The sequence below is a fragment of the Paramormyrops kingsleyae genome, chromosome 5 (assembly GCF_048594095.1).
Source record: "Paramormyrops kingsleyae isolate MSU_618 chromosome 5, PKINGS_0.4, whole genome shotgun sequence".
Classification (NCBI taxonomy): Eukaryota; Metazoa; Chordata; class Actinopteri; order Osteoglossiformes; family Mormyridae; genus Paramormyrops; species Paramormyrops kingsleyae.
Genome location: NC_132801.1, coordinates 41,208,276 through 41,231,343, shown reverse-complemented (window position 1 = coordinate 41,231,343; position 23,068 = coordinate 41,208,276). Strand labels below are relative to the sequence as shown.

Sequence of the window (23,068 nt, the reverse complement as noted above, 5' to 3'; positions counted from 1 at the left end):
CAGTAGCGTTTGATGCTTACATAAGATGTTGATTCTCACAGACTTGCTAGCAGAAAATAAATGCATAGTAAATTAGTGTGAACAGTAATTAAGCTTCTCTTCAGTTTTACGTCACTGTTGCTTCCCAAACCCCGCAATGGCTTTACCAAGCAGACCCTCCTGCAGTGGAAAACCGATGCAAGCTGGAACTGCACTGGAACTACGTTCTAACTAGTCTCTCTTACCAGTAAAACTCAGGTATGGTTCAGTTCCTATATGCTAGCAGAACATATATTGATAAGATCCGGCTTCCCCACTAGTGGCATTGTGCCAATCAATTTAGGTAGGCATGTGCCTACCCAATAATATTTTGTAAAAATGTAACATATAAATTAATAATTTAGTCAACCAATAATGTGCCTGCATTGACTGTGAATAACACGTTGATAATCATGCAGCAAATTTGTAGTCAGGATAATTGGGCCAGTGAGTAAGCTTCCGCTGTCAAGTCACATCTCTTAATCCCCTCCCCCTCCCCTCATCAATCCCATCTACTGATAACTACCATCATCAATGAGTTACATCACAATATTCATGACTTACATCTCAGTGGCAGTAAACACAGTTAGCTGGACTTGTTTGAATGTATAATAGTTACATAAAGTTTTAACATTAATGCATTAACATTAATGTATGTGTACTTTTTATGTTGTGTGTGGTTTTGAAATGGTGCCTACCCACACATTTGGTTTGCACAACGCCTCTGCCCCTCCACAGTCCAAAAACAGGTTAATTGAAGATTGTGAATTTCCTGTAGGTGAGAATGTGTGTATGAACTGTGAGTGAGCCCTGCAATGGATTGGTGACCCAAAGGTTGTTCCCTGCCTTGCACCCCTTACTTCTGGAATAAACTCTGGACCCCTGCAACCTTGATTAGGACAAGAGGGTATGGATGGATGAATGAATGGATGGATGGACAGACATTGATAAAACACTTATACCCTACAAGTGCACACAAGCTGGTGATAAAGACTGCACAGCTGTAAAAGGAGCTGCACAAAGAGCACCATCACTGAACTTGCAAAGGCTACCCACATTCACACAATGATATTATTAGCATGAGGGAATGATATAACAGCTATGAGGGAAGGAACAGGGGGTGAGAGGAGCCAAAGGCCACAGTATATCATCTCATGTATGTCTGGCGTTTAGCTAATACTGTTTGCCTTTCATTCAGGAGCTAGCCTACAGCCGAAACCTCTTTTACAAAAACAAAAATACTTGGTGATTTACTGGCTCACGTCTGACATTGCCTGATACTACAGGTTTGCATTTACTATATTGAAAAGAGCATTTACATAGATGCAAGAGAAAATGTCAAAGGGAAGGCAGGAGTTTTCACTCTTCTGATATCCCTTTTTGGCCAGGGAACACGCGATGTTGATGGATACCCAACAATGAGAACCAGGCATAATACACAGTCAGTTTTTCTATATGCAGGGCTGTAAATTAAGCTCACCCAGTTGCCTCAGGTGAGTCATTTAGATGAACGGCGTGTAAAAAAAACATTGCATCTAGGACTACATTTTAGTCGCCCCGTTGGCAGTAGCAAAAATTCTTAAGTTCCACCCCGATGATATATAACTGTTTTGATCCTCCCCAGCACTCTATTATTATTGGATAAGTGTATTGGTTTCACGTAGATGCTACATTCTCATGGTTAGTTACTTGTATTGTTGGATTGAGTGAATTGTAATTGATATTGTATTACTGATGACAAAAAACACAATAATAATAATAATAATAATAATATGTGCATGAACAGTGTGTGTGCCCTGCGATGGGTTGTTCCCTATCTTGTGCCCTTAGCTTCCGCAAGAGGCTCCAGACTGCAGTGACCCTGACTAGGAAATGAGTGTATAGAAAATCGATGGATAGATAATAATAATAATAATAATAATAACAAACAGACTAGTGTGTGAGTGTGCCCTGCGATGGGTTGATCCTGCGTTGGTCCCTGCCATGCACACATACCCTCCAGGATAGGCTCTGGACCCCCCGCAACCCTGATTAGGACAGGTGGTTTCAGAAAATGGATGTATTGATAACAATATACACTCATCTGTATGTTCTCCCCGTGTTTCCACTGGCTTCTTCCCAGTATTTTCCATAGTTGTTTATCTAGTACTGTAATCCTACTGAGAGGATCCCCTGCCCAGTGCCATGCGCTTGCTCAGATAGGCTCCAGGCTGATGTCTACACTACACTGTATTTGGATCAGACAGCCTCATCTCTGTGTGACCTTCTAACTCCTAATACGCTCTCCCTTTACTTGCCTTTGCTCCCCTTCTTATTGACCAATATCTATCTGGGACCCTGTGTGTGTGTGTGTGTGTGTGTGTGAGCGAGAGGGTATTGTTGTGATGGGGTGAGCGAGCGAACCGGGAAGCAGGCGAAGCAAGCCGAGAATGCAGGCAAACGGGGTTTATTCGGAAGGACAGGACAGAGACACTAACAAACATCAATGACGGATCTGGGGTAACATACTCAGACGCGGACTAAACACAGAAGACAAGCCAAACTAACAAGGAACAGCTGGGCACGATCGGGGAAGCACACGTGGATAATGAGGGGGCGTGGCACACATCGGGAGCGGACGGAGCAGGGCGTGACAGGACCCCCCCCCAAAGGTGCGCACTCTGGGCGCGCCTGAGAGGAGGCGACGGACGGGACGAGGGAACAGGACCTGAAAGACAAAAAGCAAGACCATCAACCAAAAACAGGGAGCAGAACAGAGACACAGAACAGGCCAAGAGACCAGAAGAAAGACAAGACACGACACAGGACAGGAAAAGCAGACAAACAGACCGAAACAGGAGACACAGGGGGACCAGAGAACGGAGGAACAACAGGGCGAGGAGCGAACAGAGGAGACAGAGAGGGACGAGGAACAAAGGCAGGAGGGACAGACGGGAACGGAGGAGGGACAAAGGGACGAGGAGACGGAACAAAGGGAGGAGGACAACGGGGAGCCCAAGGGAACCCCGGCGGGCGAGGGAAGGCAGCCGCAGGGGCCACAGGCGGACGGGAGGCCGGAGCCGGAGGGGACCACATAGGGGACAAGGAGACAGATGGAGGGACCGACAAATGAAACGAGGAGGGAGCAGAAGGGAACACCGGCGCAGGCAGGCAGGAGGGGGAAGCCGCAACAGGCGGAGGCGCAGCCAGAGCCAGGGCAGGCGCCGTCCGACGCCCAACCGAAGTGGGGGGGCCCGGAGGCGGCCGACGAGGCGCCGGAGGGGGACCCGGAGGCGACGGCCGAACAGGAGCCGCAGGACCCGCAGGCAGCCACCGAGCCACGGCCAGGGGGCGCACGGGCGAGCCAGGGGGCAGGGCGGGCGGGACCCGGGCCCGACGCCTGTGTCCCCGTCCTCTACCGGACACTGAAAGGCAGGGTCCTGGGGGGTGTCGGCCTCGCTGGGGTAAGGGCGAGGATGTCAAGCGGGTGGTGCCCGAAGGTGTAGGCTTGGGCAGAGCAGGGGGCGTGGCTGCAGGTGGTGCAGCTGAAGCTGCGGCCAGGACAGGAGAGTCGGGCTGGACGGGAGAGGATTTGAGAGGCGGCCTCAGGCAGGGCCACGAGCGTGTGGCCAGCAGGGGGCGCCTCTGCGGACACCTCGGGCAGTTCAGGTGCCGGCAGGACAGGCGAGACAGACAGTTCAGGCGTCGGCTGGACAGGCGAGACAGACAGTTCAGGCGCCGGCAGGACAGGCGAGACAGGCAGAACAGGCGCCGGCATGACAGGCAGAACAGGCGCCGGCACGACAGGCAGAACAGGAGGGGGCGCCTCTGCAGGCACCTCGGGCAGTTCAGGTGCCGGCAGGACAGGCGAGACAGATAGTTCAGGCGTCGGCTGGACAGGCGAGACAGACAGTTCAGGCGCCGGCAGGACAGGCGAGACAGGCAGTTCAGGCGCCGGCAGGACAGGCGAGACAGGCAGAACAGGCGCCGGCATGACAGGCAGAACAGGCGCCGGCACGACAGGCAGAACAGGAGGGGGCGCCTCTGCAGGCACCTTGGGCGCCTCAGTCACTTGGCCAGTAGGGGCCGCCTCGGCGGGCGCCGCAGTCACTTGGCCAGTAGGGGCCGCCTCGGCGGGCGCCGCAGTCACTCGGCCAGCAGGGGGCGCCTCGGCAGGCGCCTTGGGCGTTCGACCAGCAGGGGGCGCCGCAGCAGGCGCCGCCGTCACGCGGCCAGCAGGGGGCGCCGCAGCGGGCGCCGCCATCACGTGGCCAGCAGGGGGCGCCGCCATCACGAGGGCAGCAGGGGGCGCCGCCATCACGCAGGCAGCAGGGGGTGCCGCAGCGGGCGCCACCATCACGTGGCCAGCAGGGGGCGCCGCCATCACGTGGCCAGCAGGGGGCGCCGCAGCGGGTGCCGCCCTCACGCGGCCAACAGGGGGCGCCGCAGCGGGCACCTCGGGCAAGTGGCCAGCTGCAGGCGGTGCTGCAGGCGGTGCTGCAGGCAGAGCGGCGACAGCAGCTGCAGGCAGAGCGGCAATGGCAGTCGAGGGCGTGGCTGCAGTGCCGACAGGCGAGCCGGGCTGGACCGGCGAGACGGGCAGGGCCGGCGAGCAGAGCAGGACGGGCAGGTCAGGCGAGCTGGGCAGGACGGGCAGGTCAGGCGAGCAGGGCAGGACGGGCAGGTCAGGCGAGCAGGGCAGGACTGGCAGGTCAGGCGAGACGGTTGAGCGACCAGCAGGGACCGCCCCAGCGGGTACCTTGGGCAGAGCGGCGACGGCCGGAGCGGTCAGCAGGGGGCGCCCTGGAGGGCGCTTTGGGCATGCCGTCAGCTGCAGGGACCACAGGCTGGACAGGCGGGTCCGGCTGGACAGGCGGGTCCGGCTGGACAGGCGGGTCAGGCGGGTCAGGCGTCGCAGCCGGCAGCGCAGCCGCGGGCAGATCGGCGGCAGCAGCAGGCAGCGCAGCCGCGCGCAGAACGCCGGCAGCAGCAGGCAGTGCAGCCGCGCGCAGATCGGCGGCAGCAGCAGGCGGTGCCGCTGGCAAAGCGGCAGAAGCTGCAGCAAGCGGTGCCGCGGGCAGAGCGGCCGAAGCTGCAGCAGGCAGGACAGGCAGTTCAGGCGCCGGCAGGGAGGCGGCAGCTGCAGCAGGCGGTGCCGCGGGCAGAGAGGCGGCAGCTGCAGCAAGCGGTGCCGCGGACAGAGAGGCGGCAGCTGCAGGCAGAGCAGCCGCGGGCAGAGAGGCGGCAGCTGCAGGCAGAGCAGCCGCGGGCAGAGAGGCGGCAGCTGCAGGCAGAGCAGCCGCGGGCAGAGAGGCGGCAGCTGCAGGCAGTGCAGCCACCGCGGGCAGGGCGGCGGCAGCAGCAGGCGGTACCGCGGGCAGTGCGGCGTCAGCAGCCGCTGTTGCTGCAGGCGGTGCAGCCGCGGTGTCATCCCAGGCGGGGAGTAAGGAGCAGGCCCCCAAGAAGAGCGTCGGGGCGGCTGCTTCCCCTTTCCCCCTCCGCTTCTTCCTTTTCTTGCGGCTGGGGCATGTCGATGGCGGCGGGGTCACCTCGGAGAGGGCGAGCGGCTGAAGCCGCTTCTCCGTAATCCTGTTGACGAGCTGCCGGAGGTTCTCGCGCACTTCCGCGATTACCTGCGCTGCCGTGAGCGGGGTTACCTCCTGAAGGAGGGTCCCGCTCTGGCTGGCTAAATCCAGTAGTCCGGAGTCCTCCCGGACCTCCGGCTGGTGGAGCCAGTAGAGCACCTCGCGGAGCAGATCGACGCGTTGGTCATCGACCGGCGGAGGTGCGTTGGGGAGATCCGTCATTCTGTTGTGATGGGGTGAGCGAGCGAACCGGGAAGCAGGCGAAGCAAGCCGAGAATGCAGGCAAACGGGGTTTATTCGGAAGGACAGGACAGAGACACCAACAAACATCAATGACGGATCTGGGGTAACATACTCAGACGCGGACTAAATACAGAAGACAAGCCAAACTAACAAGGAACAGCTGGGCACGATCGGGGAAGCACACGTGGATAATGAGGGGGCGTGGCACACATCGGGAGCGGACGGAGCAGGGCGTGACAGGTATACCTTACCTTATGGGGACACAATGTCCCTACAATGTGATGAATACCCTTTTCCTGGTCCCCATAAGGGAAAACTCAATTTAATAAAAATCTGTGACAGCAATGAAAAAATTAAAAATGCAAAAACTCTTGTATTTTGCTTGTGTTACCTATGGTTAAGGTTAGGGCTGGGTAGGGGTTAAGTTGTCATAGTTAGCGTTAGCATTTTTCCCATAGAAATAAAAGAGCAGCCCCCATAAAGATATGTTTACCTGACGTGTGTGTGTGTGTGTGTGTGTGTGTGAGTGCAAGGGCATATATACCACACTTGGGCAGCATCATTATTATTTCCAAAAAAATAAGTGAATTTCTCTTTCCAGGCTTTGGAAGCGGGGGGTGGGAGGGCTACGTGTGTTCATGTGTGCCCAGAGGTTTGTGAATGAGCCATCGCATGTGGGTAGGTGGCGTGGGGCTGGGTGGAGGCAGACAAGGCCTTCAGAATGGCTCCCCCTACCCAAGGACTGGAGATTCCCTTGAATGGGGGTGGACGGGATCTGGGTCATCGGTGCCACGTGGCACAGCACTGCAGCGAGGCCGGACGCATTTAGCTGCTCCACTTTCCTGTCACCTGCTCCCCCCAGCAGCGCCCCCCATGGTCATTGCTCACTGTCACCTTGAAGCTAAGTGAATGCAGCCCAGAGAATTCTGCCTTCCTTCAGGTTCACACCCAAGTATGTCAAATAGATACTCGGAAGCCCTAATCTCAAAATACCTTTGTCCTGTTTGATAATAATAGCGCACTCCCTGATCAGTCGGTATCTATCTGTCAGCATGGCTACAGCTCTGAGTGGTTTCTCTTCTACCCATCAGTGTGACATCAATGGGCTCTATGCAGATACAGTATTAATACATGTCGCTTCACAAAATATTAGCCTGCTATTCATTGATTTTCATCAAATGCCACTGTGGTAGACCCACCTTCCGGGGTTTGCATCAAAAACAAGCATCTCCAATTACATATAGTATATTGTAGCACAAAGGATCCTGTTTACTAATAGTGTACCTTTACTCATATTTAAAACATTTATTGGAGCTGACAGACTCCTCCTTTCATATGGTGGGATGGTCTGTGTCAGACCTAAATTTTATTCAGATACAATGTTTGCATGTAAATATTTACCAAAGGAAAGGACTGCATGTTGCCTGCAGCTTAGGATGAGCACTGAGGCTAGAACGTATTCTGTCACTGAAGAGTCTATATCAGGGGTGGGCAATCTTATTCAGAAAGGGCTGCTGTGTATGCAGGTTTTTGCTGCAACTACCTAATTAGATTACACCTGGGTTTGAACAGCTGACCTAAAGGTTATCCCAAAAACCTGCATAAACAACGGCCCTTTGTGGATAAGATTGCCCACCCCTGGTCTACATCGAAACTAAAGACATCCTGGTTCCTTAGTTTTACCATCTAAGACTATGCACCTCCCCCTCTGATGCCAGCAGGGGCTGCAAAAAGATGTCTAATTTGTCTAAATTGTCTAAATTGGTGGGCAGGATGAGAAGGGGGCATGGCCCCCAACCTGCTCACGGAGAGAGTTCGCTGATGGGCTTTGCTCGTTGATTGGATCCATGTTCTCTACAAAGTGAGTAAGCTGTCACGTTCTACTTCATCTCACCCTCAATAACCCAGATACTAGTTTGACGCCTGTACCAGAGCTTGTACCCTTGTCCCCCGAGGTCTGCCCTTCCCCAGCATTGAGTGCCTTTATTTCCTTTGTCCTCATATGTGATCCAATTTGTATAGCTACCTCTCACTCAAGGACACTGTAGCAAGGAACATAACTCAGTACCCTTAAGAGTAGGAGGGACTTAAACTTAATTGACTGCTTCCAACTCCTGCAGGAGGACGCCCAAAGGTACTACACCTGGCAGGGCTTCGGCCCAGGAGAGATCCAGACAGAGGAGCTGTGGGTGGACCTGGGAGCCCTGCAGCACAACCAAGCGAGAGTGCATGGCATCCTTTCCAACAGGCACCGACAGGCTGCGGTGAGTGAGGCACAGACACACACCCTGACACTGACACATGGAATCCTGTATAACAGGCACTGGCAAGCTGCAGTGAGAGAGGCTCAGACAGACACACTGAAACTGACACACAGTATGCTGTCCAACAAGCCCAAAAGGTTGCAGTGAGGCACAGATAAACACACTGACACATAGCATCCTGTCCAATAAGCACCGGCAGGCTACAATAAGTGAGGCACAGATACACACTGACACTGACTCACGGTATTCTGTCCAACAGGCACTGGAAGGCTGCAGTGAGAGAGGCACAGACACAAACTGACACTAACACACAGCATCCTGTCCAACAGGTACACACGGTATCCTGTCTAAGAGGCACCGGCAGGTTGCACTGACTGAGGCACCGACACACATACACACTGACACATGGGATCCTGTCCAACAGGCACCGGCAGGCTGCGGTGAGTGAGGCGCAGGCAGACACACTGACACACAGCATCCTGTCCAACAGGGGCCAACAGGCTGCGGTGAGTGAGACACAAACAAACATTGACACACAGCATCCTGTTCAACAGGCACAGACCAGTGAGAGAAGCACAGACACACACTGACACTGACACACAGGTTCCTGTCTAACAGGCACTGGCAGGCTGTGGTGAGTGAGACATAGACACACATGTTGATACTGGCACACAGCATCCTGTCCAACAGGAACCGACAGGCTGCAGTGAGTGAGGCAGACACACACGCTGACACTGACACATGGCATTCTGTCCAACAGGCATTGGTAGGCTGCGGTGAGTGAGTCACAGACACACACAGTGACACACAGCATCTTGTCCAATAGGCACTAGCAGGCTGTGGTGAATGAGGCACCGACACACACACTGACACTGAAACACGCTATCCCATCCAACAGGCACTGGCAGGCTGCAGTGACTGAGGCACGATACACATACTGACATTGAAACATGGCATCCTGTCCAACAGGCACCTACAAGCTGCAGTGAAGCACAAACGCACACACACTGATCCTGACACGTCATCCTGTCCAACAGGCACCAGCAGGAAGCGATGCTTGAGGCACAGACACACACTGTCACTGACACACAGCATCCTGTCCAACAGACACTGGCAGGCTGCGGTGAGTGCTGCACAGACACATATTGACACTGGCACACAACATCCTATCCAACAGGAACCAGCAGTCTGTGGTGAGGGAGGAATAGACACAGAGTGACACATGGCATTCTATCCAACAGGCACCAAAAAGATACAATGAGAGAAGCACAGATACACATTGACACTGACACACGGCATCCTGTCTAACAGACATCAGCAGGCTGTAGTTAGTGAGACACAGATACACATGCTGACACTGACACACAGCATCCTGTCCAGCATGCTCCAGTAGTCTGCTGCGAGTCAGCCACAGACACTGAGGCACGGCATTGTGTCCAAAAGGCACTAGCAGGCTGCGGTTAGTGCGGCACAGACACACACTGACACTGGCACACAACATCCTATCCAACAGGAACCAGCAGTCTGTGGTGAGGGAGGAATAGACACAGAGTGACACATGGCATTCTATCCAACAGGCACCAAAAAGATACAATGAGAGAAGCACAGATACACATTGACACTGACACACGGCATCCTGTCTAACAGACATCAGCAGGCTGTAGTTAGTGAGACACAGATACACATGCTGACACTGACACACAGCATCCTGTCCAGCATGCTCCAGTAGTCTGCTGCGAGGCAGCCACAGACACTGAGGCACGGCATTGTGTCCAAAAGGCACTAGCAGGCTGCGGTGAGTGCGGCACAGACACACACTGACACTGGCACACGGCATCCTGTCCAACAGGAACCAGCAGGCTGCGGTGAGGGAGGCATAGACACACACTGACAGTGACACACGGCATCTTGTCCAACAGGCACTGGCAGGCTGCGGTAAGTGCTGCACAGACACACACTGGCACTGGCACTGGCACATGGCATCCTGTCCAACAGGAACCAGCAGTCTGTGGTGAGGGAAGCATAGACACACATCCTGACACTGGCACAGGGTATCCGGTAGCATGATATCGTTGTGTTTGTGTTGATTCTACAGCATCATAATTAACTGCAATCGATCAATCATGTTGTTATTTTTGGGAAAAAAGGTTTGCTGTCATACTGCTCATTGATCACACATATAAGTTTAAATGAGAAATATTTAGCTAGCTATTATTAACTAATTCTAACTTTGGCCTGTTTGTGTACTAGTTGTAATTTTTGCCTACATTAGCTGGCTCATTTACAGAGAAAAGCAAACCTTAGCTTCTAACAGATACAGTGGGATTCCCCATACCATGTTTTAGTAACCATGATTTCAGTTACACTACCACATGGAAATTTCGATCAGAACTCGAACTTTTTAGGATTCGAACCCAAGTTCTGAACGGATTAAGTTCGAGTTCTAAGGTACCACTGTATATGGAAATTTACATATGTATATGGAATCGGTATCGGCAGTTTTGTTGTTTGGAACTGAAAAAATGCACATATGCTTGTGTCAGCTGTCATGTCAATCGTTTGCTCAATGATGGGCCAGGTCTGTACCCTGTAGTATGATGTCTTTATTATTTGTATTTCTTTGAATGATAAATCTGTTATAAGCCTTAAAAGAACAACCTCAATATAAGAACAAGCCTAAAAGCAAATCGCAACTCAATAAAATTATAAGCGACTTATAAAAAAGTCGTTTATAATAAGTGGACTTTGCACCACTGTTTGCTAGTATTTTTCCCTCGAGTAGCAAAACTGTGACATCACAACAATGCCATTGATCAGTTGCAATGATCGTCCTGGCACAACATTAATTATGATGTTGTAGAACAACACCAACACAACGATATCAGATCATGCATTGTCCAACAGGCACTAAGAGTTTGTGGTGAGGGAGGTGCAGATACACTGACACTGCATTCTTTCCAACAGGCACTGGATGCAGTGAGTGAAGCACAGACACACACACTGGACACTGACACAGGGTATCCTATCCAACAGGGACAAGTAGGCTGTGGTGAGGGAGGCACAGACACACACTGACACACCCGCTCACGTCGTTATAGCACACAAACATGGCCCTGGCAGACTGTTTTATACTGTCACAACACATGCACACACACACACACACACACACAACTACTGCAGAGCACATGCATATATATATATATATATATATATATATAATATATGGAAAAAAGTATTGGGACATGCCTCTTAATCATTCAATTCCAGTGTTTCATTCAAACCTATTCCCACAGGTATATGAAATCCAGCATCTAGCCATGCACGCAGGTTTACAAACATTTGTGGAAGATTCGGTCATTCTGAAGAGCTCAGTGAATTCAAGCATAGTAATGTCATAGAATGCCATCTTTGCAATAGGTCAGTTCCTGAAATGTCTTCCCTGCTAGATATTCCACAGTCAACTGCAAGTGGTATTATTGCAAAGTGGAAGTGTTTAGGAACAACAGAAACTCAGCCACAAAGTGGCAGACTACATAAAGTAACAGAGTGGGGTCGCAGAGTGCTGAGGCACATAGTGCGTAAAAGTCGCCAGTGCTCTGTAGAGTAACTGTATAGTTCTAAACTTTCTCTCACCTTAACCCTAGCACAAAAACTGTGCTTCGGGAACTTCATGGAATGGTGGAATGGGCTTTCATGGCTGAGCAGCTGCATGCAAGCCTCACATCACCAAGCACAATGCCAGCCGTTGGATGGTTTGGTGTAAGGCACACTGCCACTGGAATCTGGAACAGTGTTCTGTGGAGTGCTGAATCGTGATTCTCTTTTCGGCAGTCTGGTGGATGCATTTCAGTTTGGCAGATGCCAGGAAAATGTTACCAGCTTGGCTGCATTGTGCCAGCTGTAAAGTTTGGTGGAGGAGGGATGACGATATGGGGTTGTGTTTCAGGGCATGGGCTAGTCCCCTTAGTTCCAATGAAGGAAACTCTAGATCTTAATGTTGCAGCATTTTCGACATTTTACACTTCACACTTTGTAGGAACAGTTTGGGGAAGGCCCTCTTCTGTTCCAGCATGACTGTGCTCAAGTGCACAAAGCAAGGTCCATAAAGATATGGCTGGGTGAGTTTGGTCACTTTGGTGTGGAAGAACTTGACTGGCTCCACAGTGCCCTGACCTCAACCCCATCGAACACCTCACAAATGCTCTTCTAGATGAAGGGCAAAAATTCCCGCAGACACACTCCAAAATCTTGTGGAAATCTTTCTGGAACAGTGGCAGCTGTTATTAGCTGCAAAGGGGGGACAAACTCCATATTGATGCCTATGAATTTAGCATGGGATGTCATAAAATTTCCTGTAGGTATAATGGCCCAGTACTTTTGCCCACATGTTGTACTTCTTTGTACAGCACAAACAAAAACTCTCAAGCATTCAAACACACTATAACCCTAAGGGTTATAAACCTCAAATATCCTGAGAACACAACATTTTGAATATCAGTTGATACGTTCTCCTTGTTGCTTTCTCCCCCAGAGAGTGGCGCTGTCCTTCGATTTCCCCTTCTATGGCCATTCACTGAGGCAAATCACCATAGCAACAGGAGGTACTGTAATTTTGCCCCATACACTCCAATACCATGTCCCCATTGTTAGAAATGTTACTTAAAGTACAGTGTGTCAAACTGCAGTTGGGCCACCTATTTTAGGCAAGCAGAAGAACTGTGAGTAACAGAGTGTTTCTGTAAGACACAGAGTCTTATTCTTATTTTGTTTATTTATTGATGAATGTTTCAAGGAGAATACTTAATGCATTGACCTTTCCACCTTTTACACTCCTCACAAGAGGAAAGTAGTGAATGTAACATTTAAAGACCTGGGGCTGGTTGCACAGATCACCTTAAGTTTTCCCCTTAAGTGTGACACTTAACATATAATTTCTCCTTAGCTAAGGGATTTATTTAAGGGTGTTTCACAGAATCCCTTAAAAGGTTTCCTTAGTTAAGGAAAAATTGTAAGAGATTTACAGCATTGAATTTTATGGCAGTATAATTGTAGTTTCCATGGAGACTGTTTCTTTGCTTGCACTTATGTCTGTTTGTGATAACTGTTGACACCTCCAGTGTTAATTTTGTTGACGAATATATGGATTGACGAAGGGTTTTTGCGCAACGATAACTGAAAGACGTGACTAAAGTGTGTGGTGATAAAAATTATGAAATTAAACATATTATTCGTATGATGATCATAAATTAAAAAAAAAAAACTGATTTTGTCACCATTGCATCTTTATCTGATAAAAAATGTAGACTGTTTCCTAAGGTGTATTGTGTTAACTGAGAGTATGCACTTTTTGCTCAAAGAAGAACTAGCCTACTGAGTGGGGCATATAGCGATAAACTTTGCTGAATTGTTGACAACAAGCACCAATGCTAACTTGTAAGATACGTGGAAGTGCAAGGAAAAGAGATATTAGTAGTGGAACAAACATTGAGCAAGTGGAATTATTTTTGTATCTCAGTTATATTATATGCATTTAATGAATACCTTTTTGAATTCTTTTTCAAATTTCTGCATTGGAAAATCCAATTTGTCACGATCCGCTCCGTTCGATCCCGATGTGTGCCACGCCCACCTCGTTACCTCGTGTGATTCCCTGATTATTCTCACCTGTTGCCTGTTCCGTTTGCCTAGTCTTTTGTATTTAGTCCGAGTCTCAGTCCATCTTCCCCAGATCCGTCATTGTATTGTCAGTGTAGTTAAAACCAGTTTGCCTGTCTCACCGGCTGGACTCTCCTGCTTCACCGCTCGCCCGCCGGCAACCGTGACACAATTGATAACTGACATAATTCTTTCTGTCTTTTTGCCAGCTCTTGTTAGCAGAATAACGCTCTTTTATTCTGTGGAAAACTAAAGATAGATATGTTGGCCAGGTTTAATCATGAATTATAAGCATGTTGCAGCGCGTAAAAATCAAATTATAACTCGACTACCAGTCAAATCTATAATATAAAAATCAGTTGCTGGTCATTAATCATATCCACTGGGTTCTCCCAGTCATGAAACTCTCTTCTCCGTATGCATTAATTTTCTTTATTCATCACCATAAACTCGGCCGTGTTAGAGTTAAGGTCCAGTCAAAGTTTTTTCTGTAATTTGGTTGTCAAGTTTTTTGTGCAACCGTTAAGGGAACTTTAAGGGATTCCTTAAGTACAAGATCAAGATAAGGGGAAAAACTTCAATATTTAAGTGAACATTTTAAGGAAATGACTGACTTTATTTTAAGGAAACCTTGACTCTTACTTTAAGGAAAATCTTAACTTGAGGTGTTTTGTGCAACCGCCCCCTGGACTCTTGGTTAAATGTGTACCAGTGGTCTTCGGACAGACTTGCCGCTGTACCTTTGCAGAGGTTATTAACACTTATAAAAATCTTTTGGTAACACTAAAGGCATGTTTTTAGTAATTTATAAATACATTCATAACAAATAGTCATGCTTTCATAAAGCATTATAAACATGGCTATATATATATATATCAAAAGGCATAATACATTGTAACCGTATGTATTGATTATGAATACTGATTATGAATTATCATTATGAATGCTTTATGATGGATGTGACCTTTTGACTCCCCCTCCCCCTCAGGGTTCATTTTCACAGGGGAGGTCACGCATCGCATGCTGACAGCCACTCAGTACATTGCACCCCTCATGGCCAACTTCGACCCCAGTTATTCAAAGAACTCCACTGTGCAGTACTTGGACAACGGTGAGGCCCTATCGGAGAAGGGGGAAATCAGGCCTCCATGGTGACAGTCAATTTTTCTGAGATCTTCACCAACCCCCCCCCCCCCCCCCAATTACCCTTGTAGGTGAAATGTTTGTGGTGCAGTGGGACAGGGTGCGGCTCCAAGGGCGGGAGGCAGAGGGTGCCTTCACCTTCCAGGTTGTTCTGCGCCGCACCGGGACAATTATCTTCAACTATAGAGACGTGAGTCTGGGCCCCCAGCATGCTGCACTCCAAATTTCCCACCATTCACAAAAAACACACGCACACACACATATACATACACACAGGTTTGTATTCATATCTCTGTAGGGACTGTCCATTCATTTCTATGGGAAATGACTATAATACCAACAATGACAACTCTAACCTCATTTTTAGTTTTTTGATTACAGATTTCTATAAAATTCAGTTCCCCCTTGTGGGGACCAAAACTTTTCTTGTTTCTACAATGTAATATATGCATAACCCACACACACACAACAGTGGTGGTGACTAATATAATGGTAATTTAAAGTGACTGCTTGCAATTGTATCTGTGGCTATGGCGTCACATTACAGTCAAAACTCATACATAGTGTGCGGAATAGCTTAAGAGGAGGAACGGGTTCCAAAAAAAGTTCTACTTTGGTTATGTGGAAACAGTTTGCATTTCTGATATCCATTGTACTGTAATTTGCAAACTTTGCAAAGATACTGTTCGTACAACAGGAAGTGACACAACCAATTAACGTACAATGTATACAGCTCAAACAACATGCGGGATGTCTGGCAATGTATTTATATGCGAGCACATTGTTGTCAGCCGCAAAGTCTTCCACACATTCTGTAGTAACAAAAAAGAAGCAAATACTTCTTACTGAGTGAAGTATGCCATATGATTGCTCAAGAAAATGCTGGAAAGAGCTGACAGATGCAGTCACTTTTTACCTAGCTAGAGAAATGCCCCCAATCAAAACAGTTGGATCCCTGGAATTCAAAACACTCATTCAAAGGGCTGATTCATATTATGACATACCCAACCATAAATATTTTTCAGATATTGCTATTCCATGCCAGTACACATCAAATCGAGAAAATGTTGCATGTCACATTCAAAATGTATATGTACAGTATTTGACATACCTCCTTAATTAAGTTATTATAATGGTACAAGCAGTGTTTCATGTAAGGATAGAATTACTGGCTAAGTGGTTAAATGTTTAATTAACATTACTAAAAAAACAAAATCACAGTGGATTGTGATTCTAACCAAAAATATATGTATGATATGACATATTGGTGATATTGCCAACCCCTACACAGCAGTATCCTTATTAGTGAAAAGGCTTGCCTTTTCTTGCTCTCTGGTAATGCCACCTCCAGCCCGATGCCGGTGACAGTGAGTTACAGCAATGATTTCACGCTTGTCCTTTCACTCACAGTGCCTTGTTATGTATTCATCATGAGAAACTGCTGTAAGCCTCTGTCATTTACTGTTTTTGTCTCCTTTGCCTCTGGAACACACTGTTTTTCTCCATCCATGTGTTTTCTTCATTCCTTGCATCATGCATGCAGGTCCCGTTACCTGTAGTGGAGATTAACTCGACGGAACACCCTGTTAAGGTGGGCTTATCAGATGCTTTCATGGCTCTCCTCAACTCTCCCCGAACCCCAGGTGAGACTCTGGGTAGGATCCCCAAAGTCACCAACTAAATGATGACCACGAAGTTTCTTCACACTCATGCTCTTTATTTACCCGCAGAATCACGTCGCCGGACAATCTATGAGTATCACAGGGTGGAGGTGGACACCACCAAGATCACCAACCACTCCGCCTTTGAATTCTCCCCCCTTCCCAGTGAGTAGAGCCCCTTATTTCAGTGTTGAATGTGGATACTGTGGGCCCTCCACCATTCCTGGCATTCTCAGCATGCTTGAAACAGGAGAGCCCCTTTCAGAAGACAATGACCAAGGACCCTCACTAAAGTATGGCACACATCTTGCTTTGTTCCTTTCTCCCCTAGCCTGTCTCCAGCACAAAAACTGTGAGCTTTGCCTCTCCTCCAGTCTGACCTCCGGTTGTAAATGGTGCAACATCCTCCAGAGGTGAGGGACAGGATGGGGGTGGGGGGGGGGGTTCCTAAAGGGTGAAAATCTCACCTCTGCAGGTGTGCGAGTGAGTGTGTGTGTATGCACATCTGCACATATATAGCCATGGAAATGATTAAGAGACCACAGCACAATTCTTTGTTTCACTCATTTTCCAATTTTTGGATGCACGTTTGTGAATAATATATATTGTTTTTGCAAACTGCAGCCTGGTTCTTCTCTGTTTCTCATTAATGAAGGGCTTCTTCCTTGCTTTATGGGACTTCAGTCCTGGTTCTAGGAGCCTGATACGAACTGTCCTAGCAGTGCACCTCACATCTGCACTTACTGTTTCCCATTCCTCCTGAAGGTCACTTATGTCATCCTATGATTCATGAGAAGTTAACGGCCATCTCTGGCATTATATGATCGCTTCTGCCCTTTACCTGGTGGATTTCTGGTTGTCCCCAGTGTCTCGTGCTTCACCTTAGTCTTGTGTACTGCTGTCTTAGAAATTTTGAACCTGGAAGCAACCTGCTGCTCAGTGTAGCCTTCTGCCAGCAGAACCACGATTAAACCAGGATTTAAAAATGCAGATTTGTTTAAAAATGTAGAGTAGTCTCTTAATGTTTCCCATGGCTGTATGTAGATGTTTGCTTCACGGGAACTGGGAGGGTTGGGGGCCAAAGTGAGTTCTGTCAGAAAGAAGCCGAGAAACAGAAGTTGAAACAGCTTGAGGTGAGTAATCCTTCCTCTTTGTCCTATATTAAAATATTCCAGTGGGGGCGTGCACACTCCTCTGTTCCATTGTATTCAGTTCGAAAAGCATCTCATTGTCTTATCAACAGTTTAATGATAGCAGTCTAAACATCTCCCCTCTGAGGGTCCAGATCTTGACCACCGGTCATTCTGCCTTTCCTTGTACCCTGTAGATAAACAGTTAGGCACACATTGCAATAATATTGGCTTTATTACTATTTTATCAGGTGTGGCACAGTGGTTAGCACTGTTGTCTCATACCTCTGGGACCAGGGTTTGAGTCTCCGCCATGGCTCCATATGTGTGGAGTAAGCTTGTGGTCATGGAGTTGGATTGGAATTACCAAATTGCCCAAAGGTTTGCATATGTCAGTGAATGGCGCCATGCAATTGGTTGGGTACCCTCTCCTGGATTGTTCCCTGCCTTGCTCTTGTAGTCTCCAGGATAAACTTGGGATACCCTGAATAAGGTAAACAGTTACAAAAAATGGATTAATGGATGGATGGATACTATTGTATCTTTATATTCTTTTATATTCTCTGTAGTTTTTTAGAATGACTGAAGGCCTAGAAATTGTGTCATACTCATTTTGTCTGTCACCTGATCATTTTCCTGTATTTCCAAAGAAACATGGACAGCATGACAGTGAACATATATTTACAAAAAAATAATCATTTTTTGGCATTCTGGGTAACATTTCAGTTGATTGGCATTGGAATTAGATAGAAAATAACTGTGACAGGCATAACTACAGGGCCATAGTACAAGGTGATTGGAGTTTTGATGAGAAATCATATAAAGGAAGAAAACCCACAGGCCGGTTGGGGCAAATGGCTGCATGAACACTAAAATATGAGAGGGGCAGGTGAGCAGATCATGTCAGATCGCTGTGAGAAATTATAACCTAAATGCACTAACTAAATGTAATTTTATAATTTTTAAGGTAGCAAACAAGCCCAGAACACAATATACAACTCACAATATACAAAATACAGCCCAGAGACATGAAAAAAACGAGAGACATCTGTGAAAATTACTAAAGTAGAATGGTGCGGCCCTCTAGAGTGTGGATGGACAGTTTTTACAGTTAGATGTCTAATCTCTATGTCAAAACCAGCCATGTATTCATGATCGTATTCCAGGAGCTCATATTATTAAGCTTGTGATGGCAACAGTTTTTTGGGGTACAATACTACTAGCCATTCTTCACAGAATTATTCACCCCATACACTTGAAGTCGGTTATAACGGATTTTTACCGTATGTCTAGAATAATCACTCTATACAATAGGGCACTGAAAATGAGCATGTTAGAGAGAGCTCAGTACGTTGCCCTAACTGGGGATCATTGGACATCTGTAAGTAATGACAACTACTTTGGTGTCACCGTACAATTTATTGATGAAGAGTGGAATCTATTGTTATTTGCAACTGTGAGCAAAACTACTGTACGTAAAAGTAAAATGGTGACTGTTCAGAATTACAATAGCTGATCTGATGAGAGTTTTAAGTTTCAACTGCTATGTTTATGGAAACGAATTTAATTGTGTGTTTTGATCGGTAATACAATGGCATCTCTTCTCAGTGAAGTCTGTTTATCTAGTTATAACTCAGCTTGATACTTCTTTGCAACAAGTGTAAGTAAAGAATTTTAGTTTTTTCACAGGTTAATTCATTAAATTGTAAAATCTAAAATGTGATGCTCCTGGGTTTATGTTACAGAAAATTTATATATTATTCAATTGTTATTGTGTAACTTTACATTTGTAAATGTTAAGAATTTTATGCGATTAACCACGATTAAATCCAGAAAACTCTATGATTAATTAGTTAATTTTTTTTAAATCGATGCATGGCCATATATATATATATATATATATATATATATATATGTTAGTGCTGTCAAATGATTAAAATTTTTAATCGGATTGATCACAGGGTTGCTGTGGATTAATTTTGATTAATCTCGATTAAATATCATTCATTTTTAATCTATTATTCACATTTAATTTTGTATGAGCGAGCAAACTCAAGAAAAAAGGGAATATATATGCACTTAACATGTTTATTAAACATCTTGAACACGAGTCGGACGCATTCCATCTGCCACAGAAGTGCAATACCATGGACCCATATCAAAAAGCAAGACTTTTTTGCTGAGTCGGACAACTTGTCGGATTTAAGATACCTCAGTTTAAATGGTCTTTATCTTCGTTCACTTACAATTAGGCCGAACTACCGTAAATCCGACAATCCGACTAATCATGAAATCCAATTCTAGGCCAGTTAACTGCCATTGTTAGCAATATCAGTTGATAACACATTACGCACGGTGCTTTATGTATAAAACTCCGTAGCAACATGTCCACAGATAAGTTGGACGGTATAGTGTGTGCAACCGATTTAGTGAGCCACAGATGAGAAGTAGTGCTTAAACAGTAAAAAACTACAACTTTCCCTTCTGTTGATAAAAGGCGCAGCCATCTTGGATTCTAAACTCGGGATCCTCTATGCTGCTCCTAGATATTTCTCGGATCTCCGAGAAAAGGGAGCGTGCATGCCGTCACTTCCGGCTTCAAAACTCGGAATCCGACTCGCAATACAAGTTCCCAGGGAAATGGAACACACCAAAACTGCCCGAAATAGGTTGACAGAGACATTTCAGGGATTTTGAGTCATTCTGCGCTTAAAACTTAAATTTTTTTATCAGATTAATCATGATGATGGATTAATCCGCGTTAATCCGTTAATTTTAAGTTTAATTTTGGGAATTTAACGCGCTAATTGCGATTAATTAATTTGAAAAAAATAACGTGTTAAAAAAAATAACGCATTTAACCCTCTGGAGTCGGCTATCCCCCCGGTGGGATCTGACAGAAATTTCGCCAAACCATTTAAATAACTCTGCGAGTTTTTGTCATATACACATTTTAAAAGCACCCTCAGAAACCTTGGACGGTCTACTTTTCATATAGGTAGAAACTAAATATATTTTTACAGCTTCGTGATACGAATAGAAATAACAATAGTGACTTACTTAAGCGTCTGCGTCTCGACGCAGCTCTGATCGCCCACCCATTTGCAAATCGCGCTATTTGCAAGATAATAAAATGATAATCCAACAGTTAGTATTGGGTAAAGAAATTTGTGAATATTGTGTTTGAAATAAACAAGAGCACATGTCCTGGGGGGTATTCCAGAAAGCAGGTTATGTGACATACCCGGGTAAGTTTAAGGGTAAGTTAGTGGATAACCTCAACTTTCGGTTCCAAAAACGGAGGTTAACTTTCTGGGTATGTACGTAACCATAGCAGCTTACTCTCTGAAGATAACCTGCTACTGAGCATGTTATGTTCCAGGGTAAGTTTGTTGCAGAAGGTTACTGAGCATGGCGTGCTCTTTTGATGACGATCCTGTGAACGTGGAGGCATAAATTATACAAGGTTTTTTTCGCCGGGAGAGAGTTATAAGACCACGTATTGATGTCTTGTCATTTCCTAATGATTATTTGAAAAAGCGTTATCAGTTTTCAAAAGAATCGTTCATTTACTTAACATCTCTTGAAACCGCATATTGCAAATGTCACAAACCCAAACCGCGGGTCTGCGCTTAGCACAGAAAACATTCTGTGCATAGCACTAAGGTTTTTTGCGTCAGGGCATTTTTTGTACAATATGGGCGACGCAGAGCATATAGGAAAGGCAACTGTGTGTAGAGCCGTTCGCACAGTATGTCTGGTACTTAACGCTTCTTACACACGTTTATACAGTTCCCTGTCCATAAATCTCTGCGTGTTATTAAAGAGGAATTCCACAGAGTGGTAGGTTTGTCCTTTGTAGTAAAATCTATGATGCATATTTAATATATAGTCATACTATTTATATCTATAGCCTACATGTATTCATCCTGCACACACACACACTTGATACTTCCCTATATGACTTTCTATTTCAGGGTTTCCAAATGTAATTTGGAATACATGTAATACATGTATAGTGACAATAAAAGGCATTCATTCATTCATTCATAATTGGGTGCATTGATGGCACCTACATTCCTATTAAAGCTCCTTTAATAAATGAGGGAGACTATGTTAATAGATAGATAGATAGATAGATAGATAGATAGATAGATGTCTTTATTGTCACTATACAAGTACAGCGAGATAGCGGAGGAAATCTATTCATAGTATCAATGTGCAGGTAACTTGATTTTGTATCCTTAATTTTTTGCCTTGTTAAAATCATCAAACTCATTACTTTTTTCCACTAACTATAGGTAATCATTACAGGACAGTACAATGCTGGTTACCACTGGTTGCCCTCAGATGGGGTGAGGGGAGGTGGTGGTGGGCTCCCGCCAGTTAGACGGGCTTCAGCCTTTTTTCTATTAGCTACATGACAGAAAGAATATACTAAATCGTGTTTAATAAATAGTTAAGTGATCGTGTAATCAATTACCTTTTTGCAGAATGTTTTTGTGTTTCATTTTGACTTGGCTCAAAGTTCTTCTGTCTCCAGAAGGATTACACCTTATTAAATAAGAAACCATATATTCCTAGTCGATATACACATTGTTATTTTAACCTAAAGAAATGAATGGCAGGAAAAGTAAATGCTTTCATAGTGATTTAACAGTAAAAAGGATGCGGAAGGGTTGTGTTTAATTATTTTGCATTATAATAAAAGGGGAGGCGATGTCAAATTTGCAATTTAATACACACGCATTTATTCTGTCCTTTATTTTTTGCCAAGCCAACTCTTTCTTTAGCCGATGCAGCCGTATTGCTTTTTTTCATTATTATTGGCTTGAATTCCTCATATGCGTGCATTAAAACTTCCAACTCCGCCTCTGTGAAGTATGCCGCTCTCTTTTTTTCACTTTGATTTTCCATTCTGACTCGTGAAATCGGCGATCAATTGAAAACGTCTTTATGTATGCACGGTGCACGCGCATTAACTCTGGGTAACCAATAGGAGGTTGATTGAACTTACTCTTCTCAGGTGTTTTGGAACCGACATACTCATGGTATGCGGGTTTGGGGTATATCAACCCAGAGGTTAAGATTTACCAAATGGTAAGTTAACCAAGCTTTCTGGAATACCCCCCTGGTAGTGTTTACACTGATCGGCTACAAAATGGCACACGGATATGTCTCTGCCGCTGAAGCTTTGCGCCAGTGTTGCCACTTTCAGCAGCAATTCTCATACCTGTGTTCATGGCTCAGTGGGCTATGCCTGTAATCGTACAGTCGGCAATTCAAACCCAGCCTATTTAGAACGTGAATAGCGATCTTCAGCTGAGAGCGGTACTATACGCCCCCGATGCAGATAAAACAAAGAAAAGTGACGTGGTTTGCTTTTTTGC

At 46.3% G+C, this 23,068-nt stretch overlaps 1 protein-coding gene across 3 annotated transcripts in view; it reads left to right on the top strand.

The window, feature by feature from the left end:
• Positions 1 to 23,068, top strand: part of plxdc1 (plexin domain containing 1) — a 125,414-nt gene that overhangs the window by 85,169 nt on the left and 17,177 nt on the right. For all 3 annotated transcript variants that reach the window (XM_023800366.2, XM_023800365.2, XM_023800367.2), the window contains 7 exons: positions 7,946 to 8,089; positions 12,621 to 12,690; positions 14,733 to 14,855; positions 14,959 to 15,077; positions 16,431 to 16,530; positions 16,618 to 16,713; positions 16,880 to 16,961. In XM_023800366.2, the coding sequence (XP_023656134.1) occupies positions 7,946 to 8,089; positions 12,621 to 12,690; positions 14,733 to 14,855; positions 14,959 to 15,077; positions 16,431 to 16,530; positions 16,618 to 16,713; positions 16,880 to 16,961 (734 nt within the window). The remainder of the gene's footprint in view (positions 1 to 7,945; positions 8,090 to 12,620; positions 12,691 to 14,732; positions 14,856 to 14,958; positions 15,078 to 16,430; positions 16,531 to 16,617; positions 16,714 to 16,879; positions 16,962 to 23,068) is intronic.